Genomic DNA, 26,175 nt, shown 5'->3' on the forward strand with positions numbered 1-26,175 from the left:
CTGGGACGACGGGGCGGGGCGCGGAGCCCCAGCTCAGCCCAGGCCAGGCCAGCGCGCTCCGGTGCCCGACTCGCAGCGCCGGGAGGGAGGCCGGGAGCGCACCGTCGGAGCTGCCAGGCAAGCCAGGGCGCCGGGGTCGGCGGGAGTTGGGTCCCCGTGCAGGCGGGGACGGGGCCAGGCTTGGGGCCCCAGGCTTTGTCCGAGTGCTCAGCCCAGGGAGGCGGCGCCGGAACGGGAATCTGTGGCCCTCGCCCTTGGAGTTCGCCTTCGGCCCCGGAGGCGAAGTGGTGCCTGTTTAGCGTTGGGAGCCTAGCAGTGGGTAGTGGAGCGAGCCCCGGCGAGCGGGCCAGAGTCTGAGGGTGTCACGTCCCCCTCTTTCTGGCTTGTGTGTCGCAGGGCGTGTCCACCGTACGAGCCCCCAGAGTGGCCAGCTGCGCGTGGGATGAGGCTGTCAGGTGTCTCTGCTGGTAGGAGGGGGAGGGGAGCGTCCGGGGAGCCTGGTGCCAGCCTCGGTGTAGACAGGTGAATGAGTCTGTGAGTGGGGGGAGGGGTCAGCAGCCCAGTATGCTTGTCATGGGGAAGTGCCACCCCTGTCACCATGATTTTGCCTCAGCCTGCCTGCTTCCAGCCACTGTCCCCAGGCTGGATTCAGAAAGCTACGAGGAAGTACTGTGTGGCCCCGTTGGGCCGGCATAAAAACCCAACAGTAACAGGGAAAGGGGAACACAAGTGGAGCCGGGGAAGGAGGCGGGAGACAGTGGGAGGGCAAGCGGAAGAAGGCCGCAGGGAGGCTTGGCCCTGATCTGCGGTCCTGCGTCAGCTTGTTCTCCATCCCCTCTCACCCCACTGTGGCCTGGGTGTGGTATCCAGGGGGTGGCGTTCTACCTGAGGAACCTGGACCCCGGATGAAGTGGGGGTGGGCCTGGGAACCAGGGTCAGAGCCAGAAGTCATGGCAGGTCCCTCAGGTGTCCTGTTCTCTGGGGCTCTGAAATATTCATCTCACCAGTGAGCTTTGGTTTCAGAGCTGGCGCCTTTGGCCTGGCCAGTGGGGGCAGGGGGAGCCAGGTGCCGCCTTGGGCTGCTCTGTCTGGGGCCAAGGGGCAGCCATACTTTCTCCTCACCTGTCTGCGGTCCCTGTCTTTCTAGTCATGGGACCCAAACAGAGGACCCAGTCTGTAACTTAGAAAGGAGTGGTGGGACCACACAAGTGTCAAGGGCACTGACTTCTTCTGTCTTCTGGTGCCATGACCTCAGGGCCTCGCTTGTAAAAATGGGCACGTCAGAGAGTAATGATGGGTTACACCTTAAGTGTGGGGAGAACTTCGTATCATGAGCTGCGGTAATAGCCACCTCAGCTCAGACTCCTCCTACAGGAACAGGGGCCTCAGCTGGAAGCTGTCTGCCTCAGAGCACTCCCTCCCACCCCCCAAAACTTCTCATCCAGGGTCCTTCAGAAAGAGCAGAGGTCCCAGGGAAGGGACACTTGTGTCTTCCGAGGGCCACAGTAGCAGGGCCAGAGCGGAGGCTGAGACAGCTCTCTGGGAAGAAGGTCTCTGCTAACAATATGGCTAAGGCCGATGTGGCCTTTCTTGAGCATTCTGTTGGGACTGCTGTACAGGGGAGGGCCTTGACCAGATCCTCCAACCCTAAGAGTTTGAGATTCTAGACTAAAACTTGTTTTGAAGTAGAGAGGATATTCAGAAGTCCACGGGCTACAGTGCCAGGTACCGAGAGTACTGGTCAGGGAGGAAAGTAAGAATGAGTCCTTCTTCTTGTGTTTAAGGATTTGTATTTTTTCCCGTGACGTCAAGGTGATGCTCCACGATGCCAGTCTCCTAGCGCTATGCTACTTGAAGCTGTCCCCTGGCCCTTGGCAGTAAATCAGTAAATTCCACCGTGGAGATCAGGATAGCAGCTGTCTGGGAGGTGGGGGTGGAGAGGAGAGGAGGGACCCTTGCAGTGGCCTCTGGCATGGAGCTGACTCAGTGAGGGGGCTCGCCTGTCCTTCCTGTGACTGCTTTGAGAGCTGCGTAGAAGGACAAGGGTTTTAAGATATGAGGAGTGGGGACATGAATCATTCTCAGGGTTGGGTCTATCTGTAAAACAAAGGTGGCCTGGTCAGGATCCCATGGGATATTAATTAGATGTGCTCTGATAAAAATGTTTCAGGCTTGGGCAAGTTTGGAGGAAAACTGGGCTAAACAAAGTTGAACAGCTTTTGCTCATTACAGGGCTGCTCAGAGGCTACATTGCCCTTGTGTCTTGGGAATCTCCAAAAGGGGTATGGATTTTTCAGACTTCCCCGTTTCAGAGCTCATCCGTTAACATCTCTGGGAGTGGCATTCTTTAGAGCAGTCTGGGAAATGCCTGGCTGGATGATTTTAGCTTTCAACTCACTCCATGGTTCTGGGTAACAAGTCCCTCCCCCTTGCCCCTATGGGGGCTGATTTTGGGGGAAAGGAAGCCATGGTAGATCACTGGCCTGGTGGCAGGGTTAGGATTTTTGAGCCCAGGTCTCTTGCCCTTCCCGCCTGGTACTCTTCCGTATCTGTGGTGTTAACACGCTTTCTCCGCAGACTCTGGGGCAAGTGAGCACCCAGGAAGTGCTGGCTGTAGCGTCCAGAGAGCTGTATGTGGGCAGCTTGGGAGGAGAGGGCATTAGGGCCATTCCCAAACCCGGAATATGTCAGATGCCTCTGCCTCTGTGGACATTTTACATCAGTAGTGACCCCAGCGTAGATTCTTTAAGGAAGTGGGGCAGAATGAAACCTGCTGCTCATTCAGAATCAGAGGCTCCTGGAGTTGGAACAGACTTGATCTTTTGGTTGCATGTGCTTGTTTTATGAAGGAGAGGAGTGAGTCCAGAGATGTGGAGTGGCCCACCCTGACTCACACTGGGGTTAAGACCAGGACAAGAACTCTGCTCCCTGCCTTCTAACACAGGGCTCTGGCATGGACTGACTTTGTGCAAGGGTAAAGGTCTTTGCTACCTCGGCCTGCCCCAGGTGCTGGCCTGTGCACACAGGTGGCTGGGGAGGGCGCCTCAGGGGCTTCTGTTCCCAGCAGGTGTCAAAGCAGGGGGCATGAACTCTAAAATCAGACATCAAATCTGGGTTCAGACACGCTGCGGTTTGCCTGCAGTGGGACCACAGGTATGTTTTTGCCTGAATTTCAGTTCTCTTGTCGACAGAGTGGTGGTAAGGACGAGCACCCCAGAGGGCCGTTGTGAGGCTCAGACTTGCCTGAATAGCCAGTGACAGGTACACGGTACTTGCTGCTGTGAGCTGTTCTCTTCCTTCCCTGCCTGTCACAGGGAGGGTTAGTCTCCCTTCTCATGGTGGCTTCTTAATTATGTCTGCCCCTCCTCCCTCCTACTCGAAGTCCAGCTGAAAGGCAGAGATGAACCGCAAAGGAGGAGGTGTGGATAGGGGCTGCATTTATGAATCCTCCTTCCTCATCTGCATTTCCTGGCCTTCAGGACCACAGATGTGGCTGGGGTCACTGAGCTTACCCACTCTGCTGACACAATTCTGCCCCCCACTGAAGGGGGATGGACCTGGGGGTCTGGTCACCCTCCTCTTTTCTTGTCCCTCTCAGCCTCAGAGAGGCCGACCTGGCTGGAGCCTGGGGCCTGGGATGGAAGTTGTGGGTTGGCAGTCTTAATCTACTTCTGAGCGGGAGGACACAGGGGCGGGGGAAGAGGGTGGGGAGGAAGGGTGTCTTGTTCTGGCTCCGCCTCACTAGGCAGGGCTGGGAATGGAAGTTCCAAACCTATGACCAACAGGCCCTTTGTGGGCTGGGACAGGAACTTCCTTGGCATTGGGGTTTCCTTGCCTGTCAGATAACTGGATAATTTCTAAAGGCCACTCCAGCTCTTGCGTCAGGTTTTAGATCCGCTCAGAGTCATGCTGCTGTTCCCAGACACCAAGCAAACAGAAGGAGAAGTTGATTCTGGGCCTCCTGGTCCATGTGCAGCAGGCCTGGTGACTGGCCCAGACACTCCCGGGTGTATCTTTTTACTCCTCTGCCCTGGTGGCTCTGTGCTGGGGTGGGGAGGGGCGTGCAGTTCTTGGGGGTTGGGGAGAGCTGGAGGAGTTGGGGGTAGGTAGGGGAAAAGGTGGGTATGGAGACCATCCTAAGAGGCCAGGGGCTGTGCTCCTGTGCCTGCTGGGTGGGGTTTTCTGAGATGCACACTCTGAGCTATTCTTTCCACTCTGGCTCTGGGCATCCGTTCCTGGCAGCGAGGAGGGCAGGCTGCCTGGACCTGTCAGCTGCTCCCTTCCGCCCCTCCCTCCAACACACACCAGCCTGCAGCAAGCAGCTCAGGCCTCCTCTCTGCAGATTCCAGAGCCTTAACCCTTCAGGTGCCCCCAAGGGAGCCTGAGTGAGGTGGGGGGGGAAGATGGGGGGATTCCTGGTGGTCACACTGAGGTGGCTCCCAGGAAGGGGCTGCTTCCCTAAGGCTGTACCTGAAAACCTTGACAGCCAACAAGTCCTGCGTTTGAGACAGCCCACTGCCGCTGCTGGGCCGGCTGGGTCTGAAGGAGAAAGGAGAGCTTCTGGCTCCTTCTGCTGGGGGCGTGGGGCCGTGAGGATGGGGGAGCAGACTTAGATCTGTAACACGGCAAGGACGGGGCAGTCAGAATGTCTAGATAACAGGCATGGTGAGGAAGAATGTTCTACTGATTCAGGCTGCCTGCAAGCGGCACCGCCTTGCTCCCTGTTGTTGGAGTGTCTTCAGGGGAAACTGAATGCTTACTGTGTTTTAGGACAATTCAGTCCCTTTTAGCTCGTGGAAACTGTGAGACACAAATGGCCTGATTCCTGGTTACTAGTCTTTGGGCACCAGTCATCCTCCACGGCTCTGGATCGCCTCCCTCCTCTTTCCCGGAGTCCACGTTCTCCAGCGCCTACTATTAGTCACAGCTCTGAAAGTAAACACTGACTACTCCCCCTTTCCCTACTGCCTGGGCAGACACCGCCCCAAACCTCATCCTTCTCTGAGGCCTCCCTGACACAGAGTGACCAGGGTCCTCATGTGGGCCGGGCAGCTGTCAGGGGGCGGGCTCGGAAGCGTGGCCTCCATGGGCCAAGGCCCCTGCCTGCCCGGCACTGCTCAGAGGTGCGTGTGGCCGCGCTTGGCCACCCCTCTGACTTGCCTGCACACTCTCTCCCTCTTCTGTGCCCAGGACTCCACATCAGAGAGCCAGGATGTAGGCCCAAGCCCCAGGCCCAGCTCCGTGACCATGACCATGGAGAGGTCACTCGATTTCCCTGTCTGGCTGGTAAAGCGAGGGGGTTGGCTCACCTTAGATGATCAAGTTTGCGTCTAGCTCTGGCGTTTAAGACTCTCTGGCTCTGATTATAACCCTCTTCACCTCCCGGTGGTTGTTCAGGAACCGGGAGACAGGGAATTATGGAGGGGGCCGAATGGTTCGGTGTCCCTTTGCTTTGTAAGCCTTCTGTTGCCATTAGAGGCTCTTGGATGGGTAGCCGTGAGCAGTGACGAGAGGCATAGGTAGACGGGGCGTCAAAATAAGGGATGAGAGCGTGGGCTCTGACGTCCGTCTTGGCGCTCAGATGTTCACTTCACCCACCCTAGCTAAGTAACTTTGGGCAAGTGACTGAATTCTTCTAAGCCTCTATTTCTTCATTTGTAAACAGGGATTACATTACCCACCCTGTTGGACTACTAGAAGGATTAATCATATAATAACTATAAAGAGCCACCATTTACTGTTTTTATCAGGGGTCAGTTACCCTTCTAAGTGCTTTATGCATATTTTTACAACTCTGAGAAGGGTGCTGTTAGAGTGTGAAACCCATTCTCCATGTGGAGGAACTGAGGCATAGTGAGGTGATATGGTCAGTGCCAGTCTCTGGTGAGCAGGGCCTGGTGGCTGAGCCCTTGGAGAACTGGACTGTGAACTGCTGTGAAACCAGAGGAGTCAAAGGGAGGGGTGAGAGAGTGCAGAGGGAGTCCTGGTGAGTCAGCAGCCTTCTGAGCCGGACCAGGCCCCTGGAGACCTGGTGGCCGGTCTGAGGCTGACCTTCCTCTCTGTGATTTAACCTTGCACCGTGGGGCTGCAGCCCCTGTGGTCTGGGAAGGAGCCTGTTTGCCAGGCTCGGCTTGGAAGGAGGAGGGAGGCACCACTGCTGGCCGGGCAAAGGGCAAGCCCGTGTTGCTGGGTGCCTCAGCAAGTTCAGTCTCTTAGAGCAGGAAGTGAGCTCACAGATCATCTGACCTCATTTTATAGAGGAGCACCCCCTGCAGGAGACAGGGCCGGGTCATGGTGACATCACCTGTGGTGGCCCAGCTGGGCCTTTGAACCATAGGGCCTCTCCTGCCTGTGCCTCCCTCTTGGGCCATGTTCAGCCTAGTCACCTGTGTGCTGTCACCCAGACGGGTGGGCATCTCAGGACCCAGGGCTGAGATGGCTGTAATAATGACACATAGCCCTACTCCATAGTAAGTTTTTTTTTAATATTTTGTTTTTTTAATGTAATCTCTACAGCCAACATGGGGCTTAACTTACAGCCCTGAGATCAAGAGTTGCCGTCTCTACTGACTAAGCCAGCCAGGCACTTCTTTCTTTCTTTCTTTCTTTTTTAATAAATTTTAGGGGCGCCTGGGTGGCTCAGTTGGTTGAGCCTCCGGCTTCGGCTCAGGTCAGATCTCACGTTCATGGGTTCGAGCCCCGCATCGGGCTCTGTGCTGACAGCTAGCTCAGAGCCTGGAGCCTGCTTCCAGTTCTGTGTCTCCTTCTCTCTCTGCCCCTCTCCCTCTCATGCTCTGTCTCTCTCTGTATTAAAAAAATAAATAAAACATTAAAAAAAAATTTTAGATAATTGCCCTATTCCAAAAGTGACCTGTTTGTACCTCTTCCTATAAGCAGGATGCCATTCTCTTGGTGGAATAAAACGGGGGTTCAGGGAGCGGGAAGGGCAGAGGGGTGTAGGGAGAAGGAGCCTCTTGCCTCAGGGCAGGAGAGCCAGTTTGTGTTTCTTCCTTTTTCAAAATCTATTAAGATTCACATATTATAACTATTTATACTTATTTCCCTATCCTTACAGAAGACCAGGACGTTTCTGAAGCAGTCACTGTCTCTGCTTCTTAAACTCACAGCACTCTGGTCTTGTTCTCGTTCGCTCCGTATTTCCTCAGGTCGCCGTACTTCACTGTGCAGGACCTTCACCATGACCCTGCTTTTGAAGCCTTGGTGTGCTGTCACACCCTCACTGTTAGAAAGGCCCTTCTTATTTCTGATGACACATTATTGTTGGGCTGGCTCATCTACTCTGGGAAGATGGAGACCAACTTTCCTCAAAGTAACCCATTTAGAGCCCTGGCCTGTTATTCGATCCCCTCTCCCCCTCCCCACCACCTTCCTCTCTGCATTATCCCAGTTCTCCTAAGAGAGAAGAGATGAGGCAGTCCTTTATCTGATCCCTGGATGGTGTGGGGAGTGGGGGGTGCTCTAACAGGAAAAGCCGGTTCTCTCTTCCTTCCAGCAGAGGTGCTGAGCATGTCACCTGCCTGGATCTGGGGGTGCTTCCTCCTTGAGGGGGTCCTAAAGGTCTGCCCCTTGGGACATGTTGTAGGAGGAGGTCGTGGCCCTGTCCAGGCTTTTCAGGGACCTCCTCCTTAGCTTCTCCCCAAGACCCCATCTTGGCCACCTCAGAGGGGAACACCAGGCCTGGAAGACATTTATTTGGCCCAAGAGGCAGAAAGAACACAGCCTAATACAGAGGATGCAGACCCAGGACCCTGATGGCCTGGGTTCTGGTTGTACCATTAACCTGCTAGTTTTGTGACCCTGGGGAGTCATGAGTCACCTCACTGTTCTGTGCCTTGTTCCTCTTCTCTAAATTGAGCATCTGGGGCCATAAACCTGGAGGTCCCTTTCAGCTGTTTTTGGGGTTCCCTCCTCGTTCCTCAGCTCTCCCCGGGCTGGCCGAGAAGGCCCCTGCTGGATCCTGAGGCATGGCCTATCAGTGCGCTCTCCTCCCTACTAGCCATGGCCCCCGCTAGGGACCAGGCAGGAATCACAGGGATACCAGAGTCCAAAACATGGGTCTCTCCCTCCAAGGGGGATTCAGGGCCCTGTCTACACTATCCACTACCTGGCAAGGCAGTGAAGAGAACAGCGGCAGCCAGACGCTGCTACACCCATTGGACACACCTTAGCTGTTACTTGAAGGAACCAGAAAGTCCTGTCTCTGGCTTGACCTTTTGTGCAGCTCCCCAGCCCCGAGTGGCCAGCCCTGGGCACCTCCTCGCCCAGGCCTCTCTGGCGTCCCCTGACTCAGCCACTGGCCACGGGCCCACTGCCCTCCCGCTTGGGCCTGGTGGCTCGGCCCTGGGGCTAGCTTGTCCTCCACCCCCTTCCCCTCCACTTAGAGCCCTGGCTTCTCCCCAGCGTGATGCTCCTGCCAGCTGCTGTGGGGGCTGGGCTGACCCCTTCAATGGGTCCCGGCTGGCTGGCAGGCCTTGTGACTCACTCCCAGGCTTGGCTGGGGCCATTGGGCTCCTTCCCTGGTCACTGGAAACTTCTTAAATGAGCACAGGGGAGTTCCCGAGCTTCCGTCGCTAGTCTCTCACACCCCTGATGCCCAGTGACTGCTCTGGGCTCCTGCACAAATCTCCCCTTCTCCTACTTTCCGGGGGGGTGGGGCGGCACCAGAGGGAGGGCCATAGACAGAAGGCTGGCATGAAGGCAGAGGGGCAGGGGCTGAGCTGGTGGGGCTGGGGAGGATGGGCTGTGGGCAAGGAGGACACGCTGTGATCATGATCAAGAGAGAAAATACGAGGGTCCCCTCTCCACAGAGGCAGCCTGGCCTGGGGCCCAGTGAGCTTGGGCTGGGCACTCCTGACTCCTTTTCTCATCTCCTTTCAGGTGCCAGCTTTTGGCAGCCATTGAGGTGCCCTCAGCCCTTGAACGGCCATGTCCAGCCCCAGTGCCCCCCCTCCTTATGAGGACCGCAACCCCCTGTACCCTGGCCCTCCGCCCCAAGGGGGCTACGGGCAGCCGTCCGTCCTGCCCGGTGGCTACCCTGGCTACCCTGCCTACCCACAGCCTGGCTACGGTCACCCTGCTGGCTATCCACAGCCTATGCCCCCCATCCACCCGATGCCCATGAACTATGGTGAGTCCTCGAGGGGCAGTGGGGGGGCTGGCGGGGTGGTAGCGCATGTACTACATGAGACCGCCCCTCTCTTTTCCTTCCATCTCAGCTTCCTGTTTTATCCCTTTTTTCATCTCCTCCTTACATCTCTCCTGTTTCACCATCTTTGTTACCTGCGCTCCTGTCCCCTGAGCACCTGGTGCCCTGAGCTGCCTGCTCCCTCTCCACCTGGCCCTCAGCACCTGGCCCCTGAGCCACCTACTAGCCCCTTCATTCAGCAAGGAGACTGAGTCCACAGGCACACAGCAGAACTTCCACATCAGATGAGAAAGTGGCAGGGTGAGCCATTTCTGTGTCCTAACTAGACAGTTGCCACCACCCGACTCCTCTCTTCTTTGGTACCTGAGGCACTTTTCTGTTTTTTTTTTCTTAAATACTCTCATGCTGACAAGTCCTCATCCTTTAAGGTGACATCTGAGTTTTGCAGACACCCAGAAGTCATTTGGATGTTTGATAAATGTCATGGCAGGTAAATGCTCTGTTTGGTCAGAAATGAGAGATTAGAATGCAGGGATTTTTCCTGAATGGCTCACATGCGGATTTTGAAAGCAGCATCCAAGGAGGCATTGAAGGAATGTTTTGAGTCCTATAGCCTCTGGAATCCTGGGTCACGGCCAGCTCTCAGCTGTGTGTTCTGGTGGGACTATAGTGCGTCAGTCATGGTCACAGTCATGCTTGTACCGTGCACGCAGACCGATGGCATCCCTGAGCGCTGATGCTTGCCGGATGTAGATTATGGTCCTCACTCTTGTTTTCCACCTTCCTCTACTTTCCTCTTCCTCTCTCCACCTGTGACACCCCTGCTCTGCCCCTCACTAGATCACAGCCCCTAGATGGAGACCATGAGCGTTCATCCCCCAGAGCACCCAGGTGTGGGCCTGCCACCCCCATCCAGGAGCCATCAGTGAATGTGCACCGATGGAATGGCTTACACTTAAGCCCCCTTGTGAGAGAGACACATGGCCCCATATGGTGCCCAGGCCATCACCAGGTTACCCTGAGGGCATCCAGAGGACCTGACTTGGGTGAGGAGTTCCTGAGTTACAGCCCTAGTCTTTTAGTTGGAGACCCCTGAGACTCTGAGATAATGTCCGTCATGCAGGCTTTGGGATTGAGGCCACATGTCTCAGGTCCCCAGTTGGTCATATTTGATCTGTCCCCAGGCCCAGGCCAAGGCTATGATGGGGAGGAGAGAGCAGTGAGTGAAAGCTTTGGGCCTGGAGAGTGGGATGACAGGAAAGTCCGGCACACCTTCATCCGAAAGGTGAGACATGGGCGGGAGGCTGCTGTACCTGGGCCCCTGAGGCTGTGGGAATGGGGTGGGGTGGGGGAGGGGTGGAGATGACCCCGCACTATTAGGTCCAGGGCACTCATTCCCACGCAGATGTGCTGCTGCCTTCTGAATTCTCGTTAGTCCTGCCCAACCTCAGAGGGGGCCCTTGGCTCCACTGACCCACGTTCCCCACCTTTCACGCCTCTCTTCCTTGACCTTGTGGTGGGGGACAGATTCAATCTGAGAAAATCTAAGCAGGCTCTGCCCAAGTGTTCTACCGTCCCCAAACATCTTTCTCCTGTTAGACTGTGAGCAACGTGAAGCCAGCATGATCATACTCTTTTATACCCCATCCCTCCCCCATCTCACATCTGCATGACGCCCTGCTCCAAGTAGGTAGATACCTGACAGATGTCACACTGAACTGCCAGAAGTGTGGAGGCCACACGGGTAGTGCAGGGAGGCAGGGGGAGTAAGTAGGGAACTGAGCCTAGATGTCGGACAAGGTGGGGGCAGGGAGATGTCAAGGAGCAGTGGGAGGTGGGGGTCAGCTCTGTGGGTGTGAATAGTATCTGAGCCAGACTCCTTGAGGAGGGGGTGGCCTTCGGGCCAGGCTGCAGCCGAGGAGGGCTCTAGCGGAAATGAGAAGCAGATCCTTCACAGTTAAGAAGGAGCCCCCTCCCCACCCAAAGAAGTTATGGGTGGGGTGGTAGGGTCTTTTGGGCTCCTTGGGGGGACTGGCTGCTTCCTGGGGAGACGCGGGGGATGGTGATGCATGCTGCCTCCCACCCCCCCACTTGCTCCAGGTTTACAGCATCATCTCCATCCAGCTGCTCATCACGGTGGCCATCATCGCTATCTTCACCTTTGTGTGAGTCTGAGGACTCTGCCCCAGGCTCGCCAGCTGTGGGAGCGCCTGGGGGCCGGGGGGGGGGGGGCGGTGAGGGGAGCGCTGTGCCCAGATGGACTGGAAGGGGAGTTTGTTTGCATGGGGTGGTCAGGGCAGCTGGGCCAGGCTGCCGGGAGGTCCTGGGCGGGGAGGCAGCCAGGCCGAGGTGTGACAGTGTGACTGTGTGACTCCTCTCCTGTGTCCTTCCCTGCTTCACAGGAAGCCAGTTGGTGATTTCGTCAGGAGAAACCTGTTTATCTACTATGTGTCCTAGTGAGTTCTGCTGCTCTCTGCTCTGTGTGTGTATGTGTGTGTGTGTTGGGGGTGGGGCAGCGATGGGTAGGGGGACAACTGACCAGCTTTTCTCAGGGTGGTGATCAGAGTACTTTAGAGGGACCCCCCCCCCCCCCGGTGCCAGCTGTGCTGGGAAGGGCGGAGGTGTGCGAGCCACCCAGGGAGGAGTAGCAACCCACAGAGCTGGAAGCAGGGGCAGGGAGAGGGGGACAGCATGCACACCCCCAAATGGTACGCACATTCTCCTAGTCTGTCTGTCACGGTCCTTCCTGGCCACACTCCCTGTTCAGAGGTTCTCAGTGCCCTTGGCGGGGGTACTTGTCCTGGTTGGCTTCTCCTCGGGCTTCCCACGGCCCCCGGCCTGCTGGCCTGGTGAGTGCCAGCAGGTGGGGCCAATGGGGCTGAGGGGCAGGCTGGGCCCGTAGTCTACTTCCTCATCTCTGTCTCCCCAGTGCTGTCTTCCTGGCCACCTATCTGACCCTTGCCTGCTGCCAGGGACCCAGGTGAGTCCCAGACAGACAACGAGAAGGGATGGTGGGGGGCAGGCGGGGGGCCAAGTGTCTGGGAGAAGCCGGGGGGCCCCTAAAGCAGCTGCGTGGTCGTGAGCACAGCTGAAGTCGAGGTGCGTACACTGGGCGTGTGGGATCTATTCAGCCACGTGGCGGTTATTTTTACAGTACGTCTGTCAGATACGTAACGTTTTAGCCATTTAACAAATAGGAAGGACCCAAGGCTTAGAGAAGTTGAGTAACTTTCTCACATTCACAAGGCAGTTTAAGAACTGCAACAGGACCCAGGTGTTTGTGGCTCCATAGCCCAGGTCTGTCCCACTGCCCCAGGTTGTCCCTGCAAAGAACACCTGAGCAGGTACTGAAGGCCACGCCGGCCTTCCCTCTCCTGAGTTAAGGCCTAAATCTCTATGCACCTGAGCCAAGAACTTCCTTCTGCTAAAGGAGTCTCTGACACCAGGCTAGACCCAAGTCGCTAATCACAGTCTCTTTCCCTTCAGACGCCGTTTCCCATGGAATATCATCCTGCTGACCATCTTTGTAAGTCTAGAAGGGTTGAGGGAGGGTGTGGAGAGGGTGTGAGAGAGAGCTGGTCCCAGGGAAGGGGCCGGGGACACCACTGTGGAAGATGTCCCTGGCTCTCTCCCTGACCCTGATCTGACCCACGGGCCTTGGTCTTCTCGGGGCTGCCTCTTTCCTGCTCAGTCGCATTGGCCCCCAGCTCCGGCAGTCTCCCGGGGCCGTGCCTCCACCCCACCTTCCTCACGTGTTTCACTCTTGTCTCTGTCCTTCCCTCAGACTCTCGCCATGGGCTTCATGACGGGCACCATTTCCAGGTACGTTCAGGGACGAACCACCGCACTCCTGTGAAGTGTGTATTATGGGGCATGGGGCATCCCTGGGCCGGCAGTCATCTGCATGGGTGGGTGCTGGGCAGGGTCCTTCTAGAAGTGATGGTGTGAAGTCATTCATACGTGGCTTCTTCATCCCTTTGGCCTCTCTGAACTCCTTCTTCCCCTCAGTGTGTATGACACCAAAGCTGTCATCATTGCAATGATCATCACTGCTGTGGTATCCATTTCAGTCACTATCTTCTGCTTCCAGACCAAGGTGAGGGTATGGGGGGGGCCCTTCCCTGGCCACTCACCCCTTTCTTCTATGAACTGGGCCCTCCGGGCGTGGCAGCCAACAGGCCTGTGAGGGCCCAGACTCCTACACGCCAGGGGGCTCCCTTGGAGAGCCTAGTCCCTGCCCCCTCCTGTCTGCACCTACAGAACTGCTTCTGGTGTCTGTCCTCAGAATGTCATGGTCATGCCCCTGCCTTCCAGGCAGCAGCCTTGGGACTCCCTGGAGGGGGAGGCAGGGCAGCTGGCAGCTAGTTGTGATCCTTGTCTGACAGGTGCCTCCTCCTCCCTTCCTGACAGGTGGACTTTACATCGTGCACAGGCCTCTTTTGTGTCCTGGGAATTGTGCTCATGGTGACTGGGATCGTCACCACCATTGTGCTGTCCTTCAAATATGTGAGTGTCCTGGGAGAGCTGGGGTCCGCAAACCTAACATTCACAGGAGACCCTCCGTGTGAAGTGTTGCAGCACGCCCCTGCCCCAGGCGTCGGGGCAGGATGACTTCCGGAAGCTCTCAGCTGCTCAGCAGAGGCACCAGTGCTGGAGCTCCATCCTTGGGGTTAGGGTTGTCTCTGTTAGGGGATGGAAGGCCCTGGGCACCGCAGAATTCCTACGGGAAGCACTGGGTGAGACCTGTCTGACAGCTGAGGTCAGGTTCGAGGAGGGAGATGGCAGATGGGCTCAGATAGAGGGGACCCCCGAGGAGGGGAGTGTGGGGCCGGGAGGGGAGGCATAGGCAGGAGGGTCACTTGCCTACTCGACCATGGCTGGCCCTGCCCTGTGGATGGGTACCCGGAGCGCTGTGGAGCAGGCTTCCCCTGGGGCGCCATGATTCTGACCGTCGTTGGGGTGGTAGTGGGGATTCCCTCCCAGGCTTGGCCGCAGGACCCACTCTGCTGAATGCCGACTACATCTGGGGCTCTTCAAGCTGAACCTGCCGGGCTCCTGCCCCTCCCAGGGCTATAACTCAACCACCTGCTCTTTTCTGGAAATACAGCAGACACTTCTGAATCCTAACTAACTCCGGAGACTGGTTTTATATGAGCCCTGGAAGATGGCCTCTGTTTTCTCTGCCAAATGTTACTGTTTTTGTTTTTTTTAAAGTAATCTGTACACTCAACATGGGGCTCCAACTCACGACCCCGAGATCAAGACCTACATGCTCTACCAAATGAGCCAGCCAGGCACCCCAAATATGTTACTGTTCCTAATTTCTTCCAGGATCTGGAAGGCAGAAGTAGTCCTTTCACGTAGCTAGCTTCCTGGGTCTCCCCACTCAGATGCCAGAATTCCGGGGGAAACTGGCCCTGAGCGACTGCCTGGGTCCGTGCTTTGCTAAGATCTCTAACACTGTCCCTGTCCCCTCTCCCCAGATTTACTGGCTGCACATGGTCTATGCTGCCCTGGGGGCCATTTGCTTCACCTTGGTAAGTAAGGCCCCGATGTCTCTAGGAAGGGGAGTTGGGGGCTGGAAGGGAGGGACTAGACAGATGGAGCTAGAGTTTAGGCCACTTAGGAGGCTGCGGGTAGGGCCACAGCTGCCCTTTCCTCTTTCCACGCTCAAGAGGTGACTGATTTTCTGGGCATTCCTGCCATCTTGTTCACCGGCCTGTGAATACCCAGCAGGCTGTATTATAGATGCTGGTGTCTTTCTGCCTTCCTAGACTGTGAACCATTGAGGGGAGAGCCCATGGGTTGTTGTGCTCATTAAAGTGTCCCTACGGACACCGCATGGCATGGAGGCTCCGAGGACAGAGAACCAGAAAGGAGCTCTGGCCACTGAGCCCCTGGGTCCTCACTTGTGCCTTCCCTGTGCCTGCAGTTCCTGGCTTATGACACGCAGTTGGTCCTGGGGAACCGAAAGCACACCATCAGCCCGGAGGACTACATCACCGGCGCCCTGCAGATCTACACTGACATCATCTACATTTTCACCTCTGTGCTGCAGCTGGTGGGGGATCGCAATTAAGGAGCATTGCATTCCACCCCGCCATGGACTCTCCCTTCCCTAGAGGGCTGGGCCCTGTGACTGGAGTCTGGACCTCGGACCCCCTTCCTTCCCCTCCAGTAACATTCCCAGTTTCCTTTCTGTCCTGGGATGGGTGGCATCTCTGGCAGTGGAGGCACAGGGACCTGGCGGGGCTGGGGGAACTGGGGACTAACTCTCGCCTCTGGCAGACTCTGCGGGGACTAGGCGGAAGATGCGCCTTCTCCCTCCACGACATTCTTCTCAACAGCTGGGGTTGCAGGGAGAAACAGAAAGAACCTATTCTACAGCCAAAAGGGAATATGAGGGGTAGAAGTGACTTTGAGGTGATGAAGTGTCCCCTCCCATCTCTGCCATAGGCTTCTGGGCTTGGTAGCTGGGGCTGTTTCCTCCCTCAACCCCCAACAAGGCCAGAGAGCTTTGTCCCCAGCCTCCTGGACACACAGGCCATCATCCTGTACTCCTTTGACAACCCTTAGCGCTTTCCAGCTCACAAAGGTAGAAGAGCTCTGTGCCCATGGGTCTCCCCCGCTTCAGTCCCTCTTCTTTTGATGGCATATGTATACTGTTCATTTGGAGTAGGGGAGGGTGAGGAGGGCGAGCAAGGTCACGCACAGGGGCCAATACAGCATCTGCCCTGGGTTTCCTCATGGCTTGTGGTGGTGGAGGGGGCAGGCCTGTTCGCAGCCGTCTGGTCCCCATTCTCCAAAGCTCCCTGGGGCCTCCTTGGGAGCTTCTGAGATCTCTGGTTAGAGAGACCTCTTGCTTCCTGTGCTCAAGCTGCTCAGAGAAGAAAGTGAGGAGCAAAGCTCAGGAGATGGAGCGGTTTGTGGGGGGGCCAGGAAGTAACCAGGGAGAAGAGGGGCCAGGGTGGGGGGCAGGGAAAATGCTCTGGGGTCCTCTACCTGACCTGAGGGATAGGAAAGCCTACTGTGGTGTCCATGGAAACTTCTGTGTTCTTTCCTTGTGCTAACCTGGGGAGAACCCTGAGCAAAAGGAGACTGCTCCTCACAGTTTGTACTTAACTTGTGCTGGGGGATTTAGCCTCGAGCCTCATCTCTAGCCCAGCTGCCACTTTCTTCCTGACACCAAGTGCCTCAAGCTGGAATGGGGAAGGAGGACAGGAGTCCCTCTATCAGTGGGGGTAGAAACTAAATCAGCACGAGGGTATACTTAGGACTTCTCTTAAGTACTTAGTCCTAAATATATCACAAAAAAGGACATAACTAGCAGCGTAATAAAGTTTTGTGTTTAGAAGCTAAAACCCTGCGTGACTCTGGTTTCTGTAAGGGGTCTACTCTGGGAGGGCTGGCCTGGCTCTGCCCAAACCATCCGCTTCCTGCCTCTGCATTCTGCCTTGGTTTCTTCTACCTTTTCTAAGATCACAAAATCTATTCTACCCCAGTGCTTCCTGGTGATGGAGGCAGTAGATTGGGAAGGGCTCAGCCTTGGCAATACGGAGTCTGGCAGGGGCGGATGGTCTCTCTCTGAACGACAGTGGTAGTAACGTGTGACCTTCTCTGCATCATAGACCCTTTACAAAAGCACGTGAGAGCTAGGAACTCTCTTCTTCACAGAGCTGTATGTGTATACACGATTTCACACATGGGGGTGACGGGGGTGGGGGTGGGGTGCAGATGGACCAGGTTCAAGTTTAGAACTCCTGTTTTAGAAATCACTAGTCCAAACCCTCTCACAAACAAGGAAACTGAGGCCCACAGAGGCTGAGTCACTTGGACTAGACCAAGAGGATCGCGTCCCCCGCCCCCACACCCAGAGTGTCCATTTTGATTCTCTTTATTTTCTGTTAGAGGCTCAGTAGGACTCCACCCTCCTGGCAGCCATGGTGAGGGCTTGGTCCCCAGGGCCTGAGCCTAGGCTTGTTGTACTTAAGTCTCTGTGGTTTCCCCAACCAGCCAGCCCAAACACTGGGCGCTTCTGTGAGAGGGAGCACAAGTGAGTAACCAAGCCCTCCCTCTGCCCCTCCCATCCCAAGGGATTCACAGGCCCAGTAATGGTTCCTCTGGGCTCAAAACACTCAATAACTTTATTTGCCTTTGGCTGGCTTCTCGGGAGGGGTGGGGCAGGGGCTGGCAGCAGCCTGGGCGTCGGGCGCCCTCTGGTGGACCTCACGGGCAAGGACCAGAATCAGGGCCAACCGCAAAGGACTTCGCAGTCTGGAGGCCACAGTCAATACAGTCTGGGGGGTGGGGGCAGCTGCTGTGTTCCTCAGGCTTGCACCCCGGACCCGGCTTCAGGAGATGGGGCATGTTGGGAGGAGGCCCTGAACCTCTGGCTCTCATACTCGCCCGTGTTGGATGCCCGCATGTTCTGCCGAGCCTTCATCTGCTTCAAACGGTCCTTGTCCACTTCCCGCTTGGTGAGGATGAAGAGGAGGATACCACAGGGGAAGCCGATGGCCCTAGGGGTGGGGAGATGGGCATGGGGTTTGGGGAGGGGCCAAGCCTGAGCCAGTGGAGCTGGGGGAATCTCATTCCAGCTTCATTGATCACACGAACACTGCAATAACTCTTGTGTCTAGGCAGCCTCCGCACTGGCTGGAGGGCCCCAAGCAAATCAGACCCTGCCGCTGCACTGCTTTAAACTCTGTAACAGCTCTCGGTACTTTCAGGCCAAATCCAAACTCCTAGGCACGGCACAAAACACTGAGTGTGATTGGGTCTCTGTCTACCTTTCCATTCCTTTCCCCTATAGCTTGACACTCCTCAACACGAGCCCCATGATCCTGCGGTACTGACTGTACAGAATTCTCCAGACAGCCCATCCTCTTTCCTTCTCCAAGCATTGGCAAAGTTCCTCTGTGCCTTAACTGCCCCGCGGCCCCTCCCAGACCCCCCTCTTAATCTGAATTACTGCTTCTTGAGAGGCCCTTAGGTCTGGGGGGAAGGGCATGGAGTCACAAGACCTGGTGAGAATCCCACCTCTGAGCCTTGGTTCCCTCTTGTGAAACGGGATGTAATTTTTGTAATGCTTCTTGTTTTTCTCTTTTTGTATTTAGGGCGTGTAATATTTATCTCAAAGAAACTAAAACATTACCCTATAAAGTACTGGCACACCTGAGGTGTGGAAAAAACTGTTAACCTCCCTCTCCTTTCCTTTTCATATTGACCAACAGTACGTTTAAAGCCAGAGTCAGATCCAAATAATGACGTACTGAACACCTCGTAGATGCTACTTACACGACTAATATAATCTCACATGATCTCCATGAAAGATTTCAACTGGCTTTCACCCCAAGCTCCCAAAGGAATGAGGCCAGGGGCCCAAATTCACATCAGAGTAGCTCAGCTTACTATACAGAAAGCCCACTGTGTCTCCAATTCCACACACTTCCCCAACTCCCCTGCCCCATTCCTCTGAGATTCCAGTCCTCACACCAAGCAATTCTGTCCCCACAACCTTGGATTCAACTCACCACCTGAAACTCAGAGAAGTTTCTGGGTGCCCCCGCTTGCCACTCCCCATTGGTGGGCAAAGAGTTAATTGAAACTCACCAGGCGAGTCCCACAGCTTTCATGGGGTTCTTGCCCCTCTTTCTGGGAATGTATTCCAGCTCAGGGGATAGGGGCTCGGGCTCCTCCTTGCACTCTGGGGAGCTGTGGCTTTGCAGCGCCCGGGTCCTGTTGTGGGAGGCCTTGTTGGCTGTGGCTCCTGAGAGAATTCCTGTGGATGGAAAGAAGAAGGGTCAGTAAGAAGATAAGAAGCAAGCCCGGGGCGGGGAAGGAAGTGGAGTGACTGCAGTTTGGAGTAACATGTGCCAGGGAGAATCCAAAGGGAAATGGGAACATTGCCATCGAGGTGGCACCTTTGAAAGCCACTTCCACGTCACTGCGGGCTCATCACCCTGGTGCCAGGAGAGCGAGCTTCGTTGTTCTTCATCTGCTCAGACGACAAGATGTGAAGGGCTGCAGTGGGGCTCACATACGACGTATGAAGGAAATCCGAGAAAAGGTTTTCAAACTGCTGAATGTTAGCACTGGGAGCTTAAAGGTAGTCTACTCCATCCCCTCGTTTTACAGAAGAGGAAACTGAAGCCCCGAGAGATGAACTGCTTCGCCCAAGGTCAAACTGCTAATTATCCGAGGCTAGAACCCAAGCCTCCAGAAGCCCGGGGCTCTTTCCTCTGCACTGCGGTGAGTGTGAAACACCTGGAGCGCGGGAGTCTAAAAGGCTTCCTCGGAGCTCCCTTTCGCAGCATGACCCGAGAGATGTCGTGTAACTTGTCCAGCAGGGGGATGGATTGGGTGTCCTCTAGAGAGCATCCTTTAGCCCCTAGACTCTTTATGGTCCTGCAGAGGGGTGCAGGCAGGAGTCGACAGCCATGCCCTCCTGCTACTGTTGGTTGGGATGTATAAAAAAGGGGATCCCCTGCAGTCCTGCCCTCCCCGGGGTCCCTCTCCTTACCCCGGAGGACGCGGGCATTTCTCGCCCCCCGGCCCTTCAGCGCCGTAGCAGCTACCACCGCCGCCATGTTCAGATCCCACCCCCCTTCACCGCGCTCCCCGCCGGGAATTGTAGTTTGCGTAAGGGGCCTCCCCCGCTCCTTCCGTCCTGCCTACAGACCAGAAACTACATCTCCCAGAAGCCCGCGAGGGGACCCAGGAGAACTACTCTTCCCAGGAGACCCCGGAGGCGCGCACGCTCGCTTGTTTCCCTCCTGTTGGAGGCGGAGTCAGGCCGGGCGGAGTTTGGATTCTCCCCGCCACGCCCCGTCCCCTTCTCCCAGCTCTGCCCTGTGATTGGTGAGTCAGTCAGTTAGCCCCCTTCGCTATTGGTCTAGTGGCCGTCGCTCTTCCTGCCGGGGAGTCGCCTACGCCTACTTCCTCCCGGGAGGAGGGGCTCGAGTTCCGCGTCGTCGCGCAGAGCTGACTCTGGGAGGCGTTTGGGCCCAGAGAAGTGGATCGGCCGCTTGCGCCGCATGGAGTCCGAATCCGAGAGCGGGGCGGCTGCTGACACCCCTCCATTGGAGACCCTAAGCTTCCATGGTGATGAGGAGATTATCGAGGTGGTAGAACTGGATCCTGGTCCGCCGGACCCAGGTGAGAACTGTCGCTCCGCAGGCCGTGGGACAGGAGGCTCTCACCCCTGGCCTCTGACCCCTGCTCCCCCTCCCTTTCCCTCCCCACCGGTCATTCCAACCGACCTCCTTCGCCTTTCCCCCCCTGCCCTGCCCCCACACTTAGTTCTCAGGCCTGGCAGGGGTGGGGGTTCCCCTGACGCCTCCTCTGGCCCTTCCCCTCACACACCCCCTTCCCATCATCCCCTCGGTCCTCCCTTCCCACACTGTCTCCGGCCAACCCCAGGTCCTCAGACCTCTCCTGTCTTCCGTCCCACATGCCCCCTCCTCCCTGCTGCTTCTCGCCCCCGCTTCACCCTATCTATCTGACCTCAGCCGACCCTCTTGCTACACGCCAGCTTCGGGCCACCCCACACGTCTCCCTTGCCCTCTTTCTTCTTGTCTGCCGAGCCCCGTCTTTTAATCCTCTCCCCAAAGCAGATGATCTGGCTCAAGAGATGGAAGATGTAGACTTTGAAGAAGAAGAAGAAGAGGAAGAGGGCAACGAGGAGGGCTGGGTTCTGGAACCCCAGGAAGGGGTGGTCGGCAGCATGGAGGGCCCAGATGATAGTGAAGTCACCTTTGCCTTGCACTCAGGTGGGTCCCTGAGGAGACGCCTCAGAAATTCCGTCCAGGTGGGCATTTGGACGTCAGACGCCTGCTGCGTAGGGAGCGTTAGGAGGGTCGCAGAGATGGGGAAACGACCTGCCTGGGGCTGGCGCTGTGATGGAATGGGGGGGAGGGCTTGGCTCTTGGAGCCAGCGAGACCCCTGGGTTCACATCCTCCTGTTGCTGGTAACTGATTTCGGATCGTTATTAACCTCTCTGGGTCCTAGTTCCTTTCCAGAAAATTATCTTATTGTAAATTAGGGATAATAGTACCTTTTTGAGCGTGTTTTATAGAATCCTTTCAAATGTTAGCTCTTAATCAGGTAAGTGACAACAGTGCTGTCCCCAGCCTGTGCTGAGAACCGGAAATCTTGCACACGTACACTCCTTTTGTCTATGCAGGAGTCTGGCGTGGTGAGGGGGGTAGCCCTGGGGAAGGGCTCTCGCCTTGGCAAGCTTGCCGAGGGATTTTTCTAGCAACTGGACGCTTGAAACTGCAAAGCACGTGGCTGCACCTTTCTTCCTCTTGGAGGAAATACGTGCTGCTTTGGGTGGAAGGGGATGGGCTCCCTGCAGGTCCTTAAGGACAGAACCTCAGGAGTGAGCCCTGCCCGCTTACGGAATATCTCTTGGGACAGCGTCTGTGTTTTGCGTGAGCCTGGACCCCAAGACCAACACCTTGGCGGTGACGGGGGGCGAAGACGACAAAGCTTTCGTGTGGAGGCTCAGCGATGGGGAGCTGCTCTTCGAGTGCGCAGGTGAGGTCGTGTTCCCGGGAGGTCTTAGGGGGCTGGCCTGCAGTGCTTGTGCATCCAGTAGCCATGTAGGGACCCCGATTTTGTGCCAGCTCTATGCTGGGCTGGAGGTTCTCAAAGCAGAGTAAGTTTGTCTGTTGTGGGCACGGGAGGGAGCCGCTGTCGGCCAGAGGAGTGTGGGAAAGGTCTGGGAGGAGGTAGCACTGGCATGGAAGTATTTGCTTATTCATCTATTTTATTTAAAAAATTCTATAAAGTTTATTTATTTATTTCCAGTGAGAGCATGAGCAGGGGAGGGACAGAGGGAGAGGGAGAGAGAATCCTAAGCGGGCTCTGTGCTGCCCGTACAGAATCAGACACGGGGCTTGAGCCCATGAGAATGAGATCGTGACCTGAGCTGAAACCAAGCATCGGACACTCAACTGACTGAGCTGCCCAGGCGCCCTGGCGTGAGAATAGTTAGGCAGAAAGGAGGAGTGGGCATTTTGGGCAGAGGTGTGGGGTGGACAGAGTGGGGGGGGGGACATAGGCTGGGCTAGGCATGGTCGAGTGGGAGGCCAGCACTGTGCCCCTGGGGAGACCTGGGAGTATTGACTCCTGGAGCAGCATGAGTTTGATCTCCTGTGAGGGTGGGATGGCGAGACTGCCTCTGCTTTTCCTCTGAGCCGGTCCTTTCTGGCGGCCAGACACCCGGGTACCTGACGCTCGCCTCTCTTTCTGCCTACTTTCCCTTGCAGGCCATAAAGACTCGGTTACTTGTGCTGGTTTCAGCCACGACTCTACTCTAGTGGCCACGGGGGACATGAGTGGCCTCTTGAAAGTGTGGCAGGTGGACACCAAGGAAGAGGTCTGGTCCTTTGAAGCCGGCGATCTGGAGGTGAGATCATCAGTGTGGCGTTCAGCTAGGTGGGGACCTTGGGTAGAGAGTGAGAACCTGGGGGTCCAGTCTGGCCTTTCCAGGCCCAGCCACTTATAAACCCGTGTGCTCCCAGGGTACCGTGAGTGAGGGCGTCCATGGCTGTTTCCTGTACCGTCCCTGCTGACCTTGGGTGGAGCTTACAGGACAGGCTGCTGGGTGGGGTGGGGGGATGGGCCTCCCTGCTGACGTCGCCTCTCTGCCCAGTGGATGGAATGGCACCCTCGGGCGCCTGTGCTACTGGCGGGCACGGCTGATGGCAACACCTGGATGTGGAAGGTCCCAAACGGTGACTGCAAGACCTTCCAGGGCCCCAACTGCCCAGCTACCTGTGGCCGAGTCCTCCCTGATGGTGAGTCTTGGGTGCGGAGAGGTGGCGTTCAAGTTTACTACCTTTCCTGGGCCCCCTCCCAAGCCACGGCCTGTGGACTTCAGAGCCTGCTGTCTGGGGCACGGACCCACACCCCCAGAGCAGACCGCTTCCCTTTCCCTACCCTGAACTTGATTTTCTCCGCTAGTCCCTGGGGCAGTGTCTGTTCCCTTACTTTCTTGTCTCCCCCTTTCCCCCGCTTCCCTCACTGGGTGTGCCTGAGGGTGCTCTTTTTCTCTCTCCGTCTGCGCGACTGTGGCCCCCAGGGAAGAGAGCTGTGGTCGGCTATGAAGATGGCACCATCAGGGTCTGGGACCTGAAGCAGGGAAGCCCAATCCATGTGTTAAAAGGTATTATCCAAGGGGTACCTGGGTGGCTCAGTGGGTTAAGTGTCCGACTTCGGCTCAAGTCATGATCTCGTGGTTTGTGAGTTCGAGTCCCGCATTGGGCTCCGTGCTGACAGCTCAGAGCCTGGAGTCTGCTTCGGATCCTCTATCTCCCTCTCTGCCCCTCCCCTGCTTGTAATCTCTCTCTCTCTCAAAAACGGATAAACATTAAAATATATAAGCAAATGAAAGGTATCCAAGGCAGAGAAGGGTTAACTGGGCTTCTGTGCAGAAGACCTGGGGCAGGACTTTGGGGCCGGGATGAAGAAGCCTGACTTAGCCGTGTGCTCCATCCTAGGAACTGAGGGTCACCAGGGCCCTCTGACCTGTGTCGCCACCAACCAGGACGGCAGCCTGATCCTAACTGGCTCTGTGGACTGCCAGGCCAAGCTGGTCAGTGCCACCACAGGCAAGGTGAGCGTGCCAGGAGCCTGGCCAGGGAGCCCTGCTCGCCGTGTCCTCCTCTTCCTCTCTGATCATTCTCTAGGCCCCTTTCCCGTTGCGTCTCCCCCTTCCAGTCAGCCCTCCTCCGATCCTCTGCTTCTCTCCTGTGACCTATAGGTGGTGGGTGTTTTCAGACCTGAAACCGTGGCCTCCCAGCCCAGCGTGGGAGAAGGTGAGGAGAGCGAGTCCAATTCCGTGGAGTCCTTGGGCTTCTGCAGCGTGTGAGTGAGAGAAAGGCCTGGGCCTGGAGACCTGGGCAGCTGGGGAGAAGAGGGCTCGGCGGGGGGTGCCTGGGCCAGGGGACCGGGGAAGAGTGGGGGTGCGTGGGTCCCTCCACGAGCCTTCGTTGTTCTCTTTCCTGCCCAGGATGCCTCTGGCCGCTGTTGGCTACCTGGATGGGACCTTGGCCATCTATGACTTGTCTACACAGACCCTCAGGCACCAGTGTCAGCACCAGGTACATGCAGCTGCAGCCACAGATGTGGCTCCCTATGGCCCTCCTCCATCCCCCCCCTCCTTCCTCCCCTTCCCTCCTCCCTCCATGGATGGTGGGGTCACATGCCTTTCAGCTTTCCCGCCCCTCACCCCCGCTGTGTCTCTGTCATGTCCCCTGGCATAGTCGGGCATCGTGCAACTGCTGTGGGAGGCGGGCACCGCCGTGGTTTACACTTGCAGCCTAGATGGCATCGTGCGCCTCTGGGACGCCCGGACCGGCCGCCTGCTTACTGACTACCGGGGCCACACGGCAGAGATCCTGGACTTTGCCCTCAGCAAGTACGTGAATTGGGCAAAGGGCTAGAGCCTTCTTCAGTCCTGGGAAGGTGGGAATGGCACAGCGGGGGGCTATAGGGTCCTCCGGGTGCGGGAGGGGGGTCCTGGGGGAAGCTGGAAGCCAAGGCCCGGTGGTGGCCTGTGAGGCAGAGGTGCTGGGCAGCCTGAGGGGGTTGTCACTCGGGTGGACGGTACCCGGGGCTGAGGGGCTGGGATCATCTCCTTCGAGGCTGCGGCTCTTCTCTGATCCCCTTCCTGGTGGCTGGTCGTGTGTTCAGTTGCTGTGGGCCCGGCAGCCCGGTGCCAGGCACTAGCGGTCCAGAATCGAGGCTGCACTGGGGGAGGCCAGCCGAGGGCCCCTGGGGACTGGGCCGGCTTGAGGCCGCGCCCCAGGTCGTTCTGTCCCATCGACTGGTGCTTTCTGTCCACAGAGATGCCTCCCTGGTGGTGACCACATCGGGAGACCACAAAGCAAAAGTATTTTGTGTCCAGAGACCTGACCGCTAGTGGCTGCCGCCTGTGCTCTGTGTCTGGCGTTGAGGGGTGAAGGGAGAAAGCCACCAGCAGAGGCGGTAGGGTACGAGGGAAGAGGAGGGGGGCCTCGGACTACTTTCCAACCCCTTCAAAGTGACTTGCCCCCCTGTCCCTTCTCTTAAGAGACCCACCCCTCGGCCCCCCACCCTTGCCCAGACCTGCGGACCCTTCAGAGGTGGGGGGTCAGGCCTCTTTCTCTTTCACTTTGATTTGCTGGTGTGAGCCATGGGGGTGTGTTTGGACGTGGGGAGTAGGTTTCTGAGGTCCCCGTTCTTTCCCTCCCCAGATCTCTGGGGTTGGAAAGGAGGAAGAGAGAACTAGTTACAGATTTTAAAAATGTAAATAAAATATACTTCCCAGAGTGCGTGTGTGTGGATTTTGTGGCGTCCAGACCTGAGGAGCCAGTGAGGCTTGCTGCAGAATCTGCTGCGACGGTGCTCGTCTGGCTTTGGTTTCTTTCCACCACCCATCTCCCCTGCCTCCTTTTCTGAGATGTGGAATGAGATAACAGCAAACTGGGCTGGAGGAGCTTTATTCCGTCAGGGTGGGGTCAGATAAGGGCGGAGTGTCTGATCTGGAGGCATGGGGACTGGAGAAGATAGGCTTGGTGGCCAAGGCGGACGGCCACGTCTGGTGGGAGCGAGTGGAGGCCCCTCCCCTAGTTCAAGTCGAGGTCCACGCTGCTTTGGCTGCTGGCGCGGTAGGCAGTGCCCGCGCCCGGGCTGCCCGGGGAGGCTCCTCCCCACAGCACCCGCAGCCACCTCTGGGCGGCCGCCCTCCAGGGGGCTGTGTAGCGCTGGTCACCCAGCCCCATGGCCACGGGCACGGCCGCCGCACTGGCGCTGCCCAGCGAGATGAGGGACAGCAGAGTTCCGGGCCCCAGCGGCGGGCGCTGCTCGAAGGCCAGGACCGAGAGGAACAGGGTGGCCGCATAGGGCCCCCAGCACAGCCCGAAGAGCAGCGTGGCCCCGGCGTGCGCCCTGGCCTGCCTCCAGGTGAGGGCCCGGGCCAGGGCCGAGGGCGCGCCTCGGCACACCGCCCGCTCCAGGC

At 57.1% G+C, this 26,175-nt stretch overlaps 4 protein-coding genes across 8 annotated transcripts in view; 2 read left to right on the forward strand and 2 right to left on the reverse strand.

Annotated features, from left to right (window-relative positions):
- Positions 1–19,796, reverse strand: part of PNKD (PNKD metallo-beta-lactamase domain containing) — a 61,221-nt gene extending 41,425 nt beyond the window's left edge. The window contains exons 1-3 of one of the 2 annotated variants that reach the window (XM_029933852.1): positions 19,689–19,796; positions 18,779–18,947; positions 17,286–17,685 (exon numbers count right to left, since the gene is read on the reverse strand). In XM_029933852.1, the coding sequence (XP_029789712.1) occupies positions 17,493–17,685; positions 18,779–18,947; positions 19,689–19,755 (429 nt within the window). In that variant the 5' untranslated portion in view covers positions 19,756–19,796 and the 3' untranslated portion in view covers positions 17,286–17,492. Of the gene's footprint in view, positions 1–17,285; positions 17,686–18,778; positions 18,948–19,688 lie in introns of those variants that run through there. The other variant, XM_029933849.1, reaches the window with a different exon arrangement.
- On the forward strand, positions 19–16,527 carry TMBIM1 (transmembrane BAX inhibitor motif containing 1). Of its 2 annotated transcripts, none has more exons than XM_029933853.1 (12): positions 19–117; positions 8,899–9,148; positions 10,351–10,451; positions 11,267–11,331; positions 11,569–11,622; positions 12,096–12,146; positions 12,653–12,692; positions 12,951–12,988; positions 13,175–13,262; positions 13,577–13,672; positions 14,650–14,703; positions 15,099–16,527. In XM_029933853.1, the coding sequence occupies exons 2-12, from the start codon at positions 8,947–8,949 to the stop codon at positions 15,243–15,245; spliced, it is 936 nt and encodes a 311-aa protein (XP_029789713.1). In that variant the 5' UTR covers positions 19–117; positions 8,899–8,946; the 3' UTR covers positions 15,246–16,527. The 2 variants fall into 2 exon arrangements, with proteins under 2 accessions (XP_029789713.1, XP_029789714.1); XM_029933854.1 differs by lacking the exon at positions 19–117 and adding an exon at positions 415–467.
- Positions 19,797–20,120: 324 nt separating the features above from the next.
- AAMP (angio associated migratory cell protein) lies at positions 20,121–25,487 on the forward strand. Of its 2 annotated transcripts, none has more exons than XM_029933847.1 (11): positions 20,121–20,323; positions 20,779–20,937; positions 21,588–21,707; positions 22,442–22,581; positions 22,828–22,972; positions 23,257–23,340; positions 23,675–23,790; positions 23,938–24,041; positions 24,187–24,277; positions 24,440–24,594; positions 25,023–25,487. In XM_029933847.1, the coding sequence occupies exons 1-11, from the start codon at positions 20,203–20,205 to the stop codon at positions 25,096–25,098; spliced, it is 1,311 nt and encodes a 436-aa protein (XP_029789707.1). In that variant the 5' UTR covers positions 20,121–20,202; the 3' UTR covers positions 25,099–25,487. The 2 variants fall into 2 exon arrangements, with proteins under 2 accessions (XP_029789707.1, XP_029789708.1); XM_029933848.1 differs by having other exon boundaries at positions 20,782–20,937.
- A 153-nt stretch (positions 25,488–25,640) lies between these two features.
- GPBAR1 (G protein-coupled bile acid receptor 1) overlaps positions 25,641–26,175 on the reverse strand; it is a 3,273-nt gene continuing 2,738 nt past the window's right edge. The window contains exon 3 of one of the 2 annotated variants that reach the window (XM_029932919.1): positions 25,641–26,151. In XM_029932919.1, the coding sequence (XP_029788779.1) occupies positions 25,784–26,151 (368 nt within the window). In that variant the 3' untranslated portion in view covers positions 25,641–25,783. The remainder of the gene's footprint in view (positions 26,152–26,175) is intronic. The other variant, XM_029932918.1, reaches the window with a different exon arrangement.

The sequence above is a fragment of the Suricata suricatta genome, chromosome 3 (assembly GCF_006229205.1).
Source record: "Suricata suricatta isolate VVHF042 chromosome 3, meerkat_22Aug2017_6uvM2_HiC, whole genome shotgun sequence".
Classification (NCBI taxonomy): domain Eukaryota; kingdom Metazoa; phylum Chordata; class Mammalia; order Carnivora; family Herpestidae; genus Suricata; species Suricata suricatta.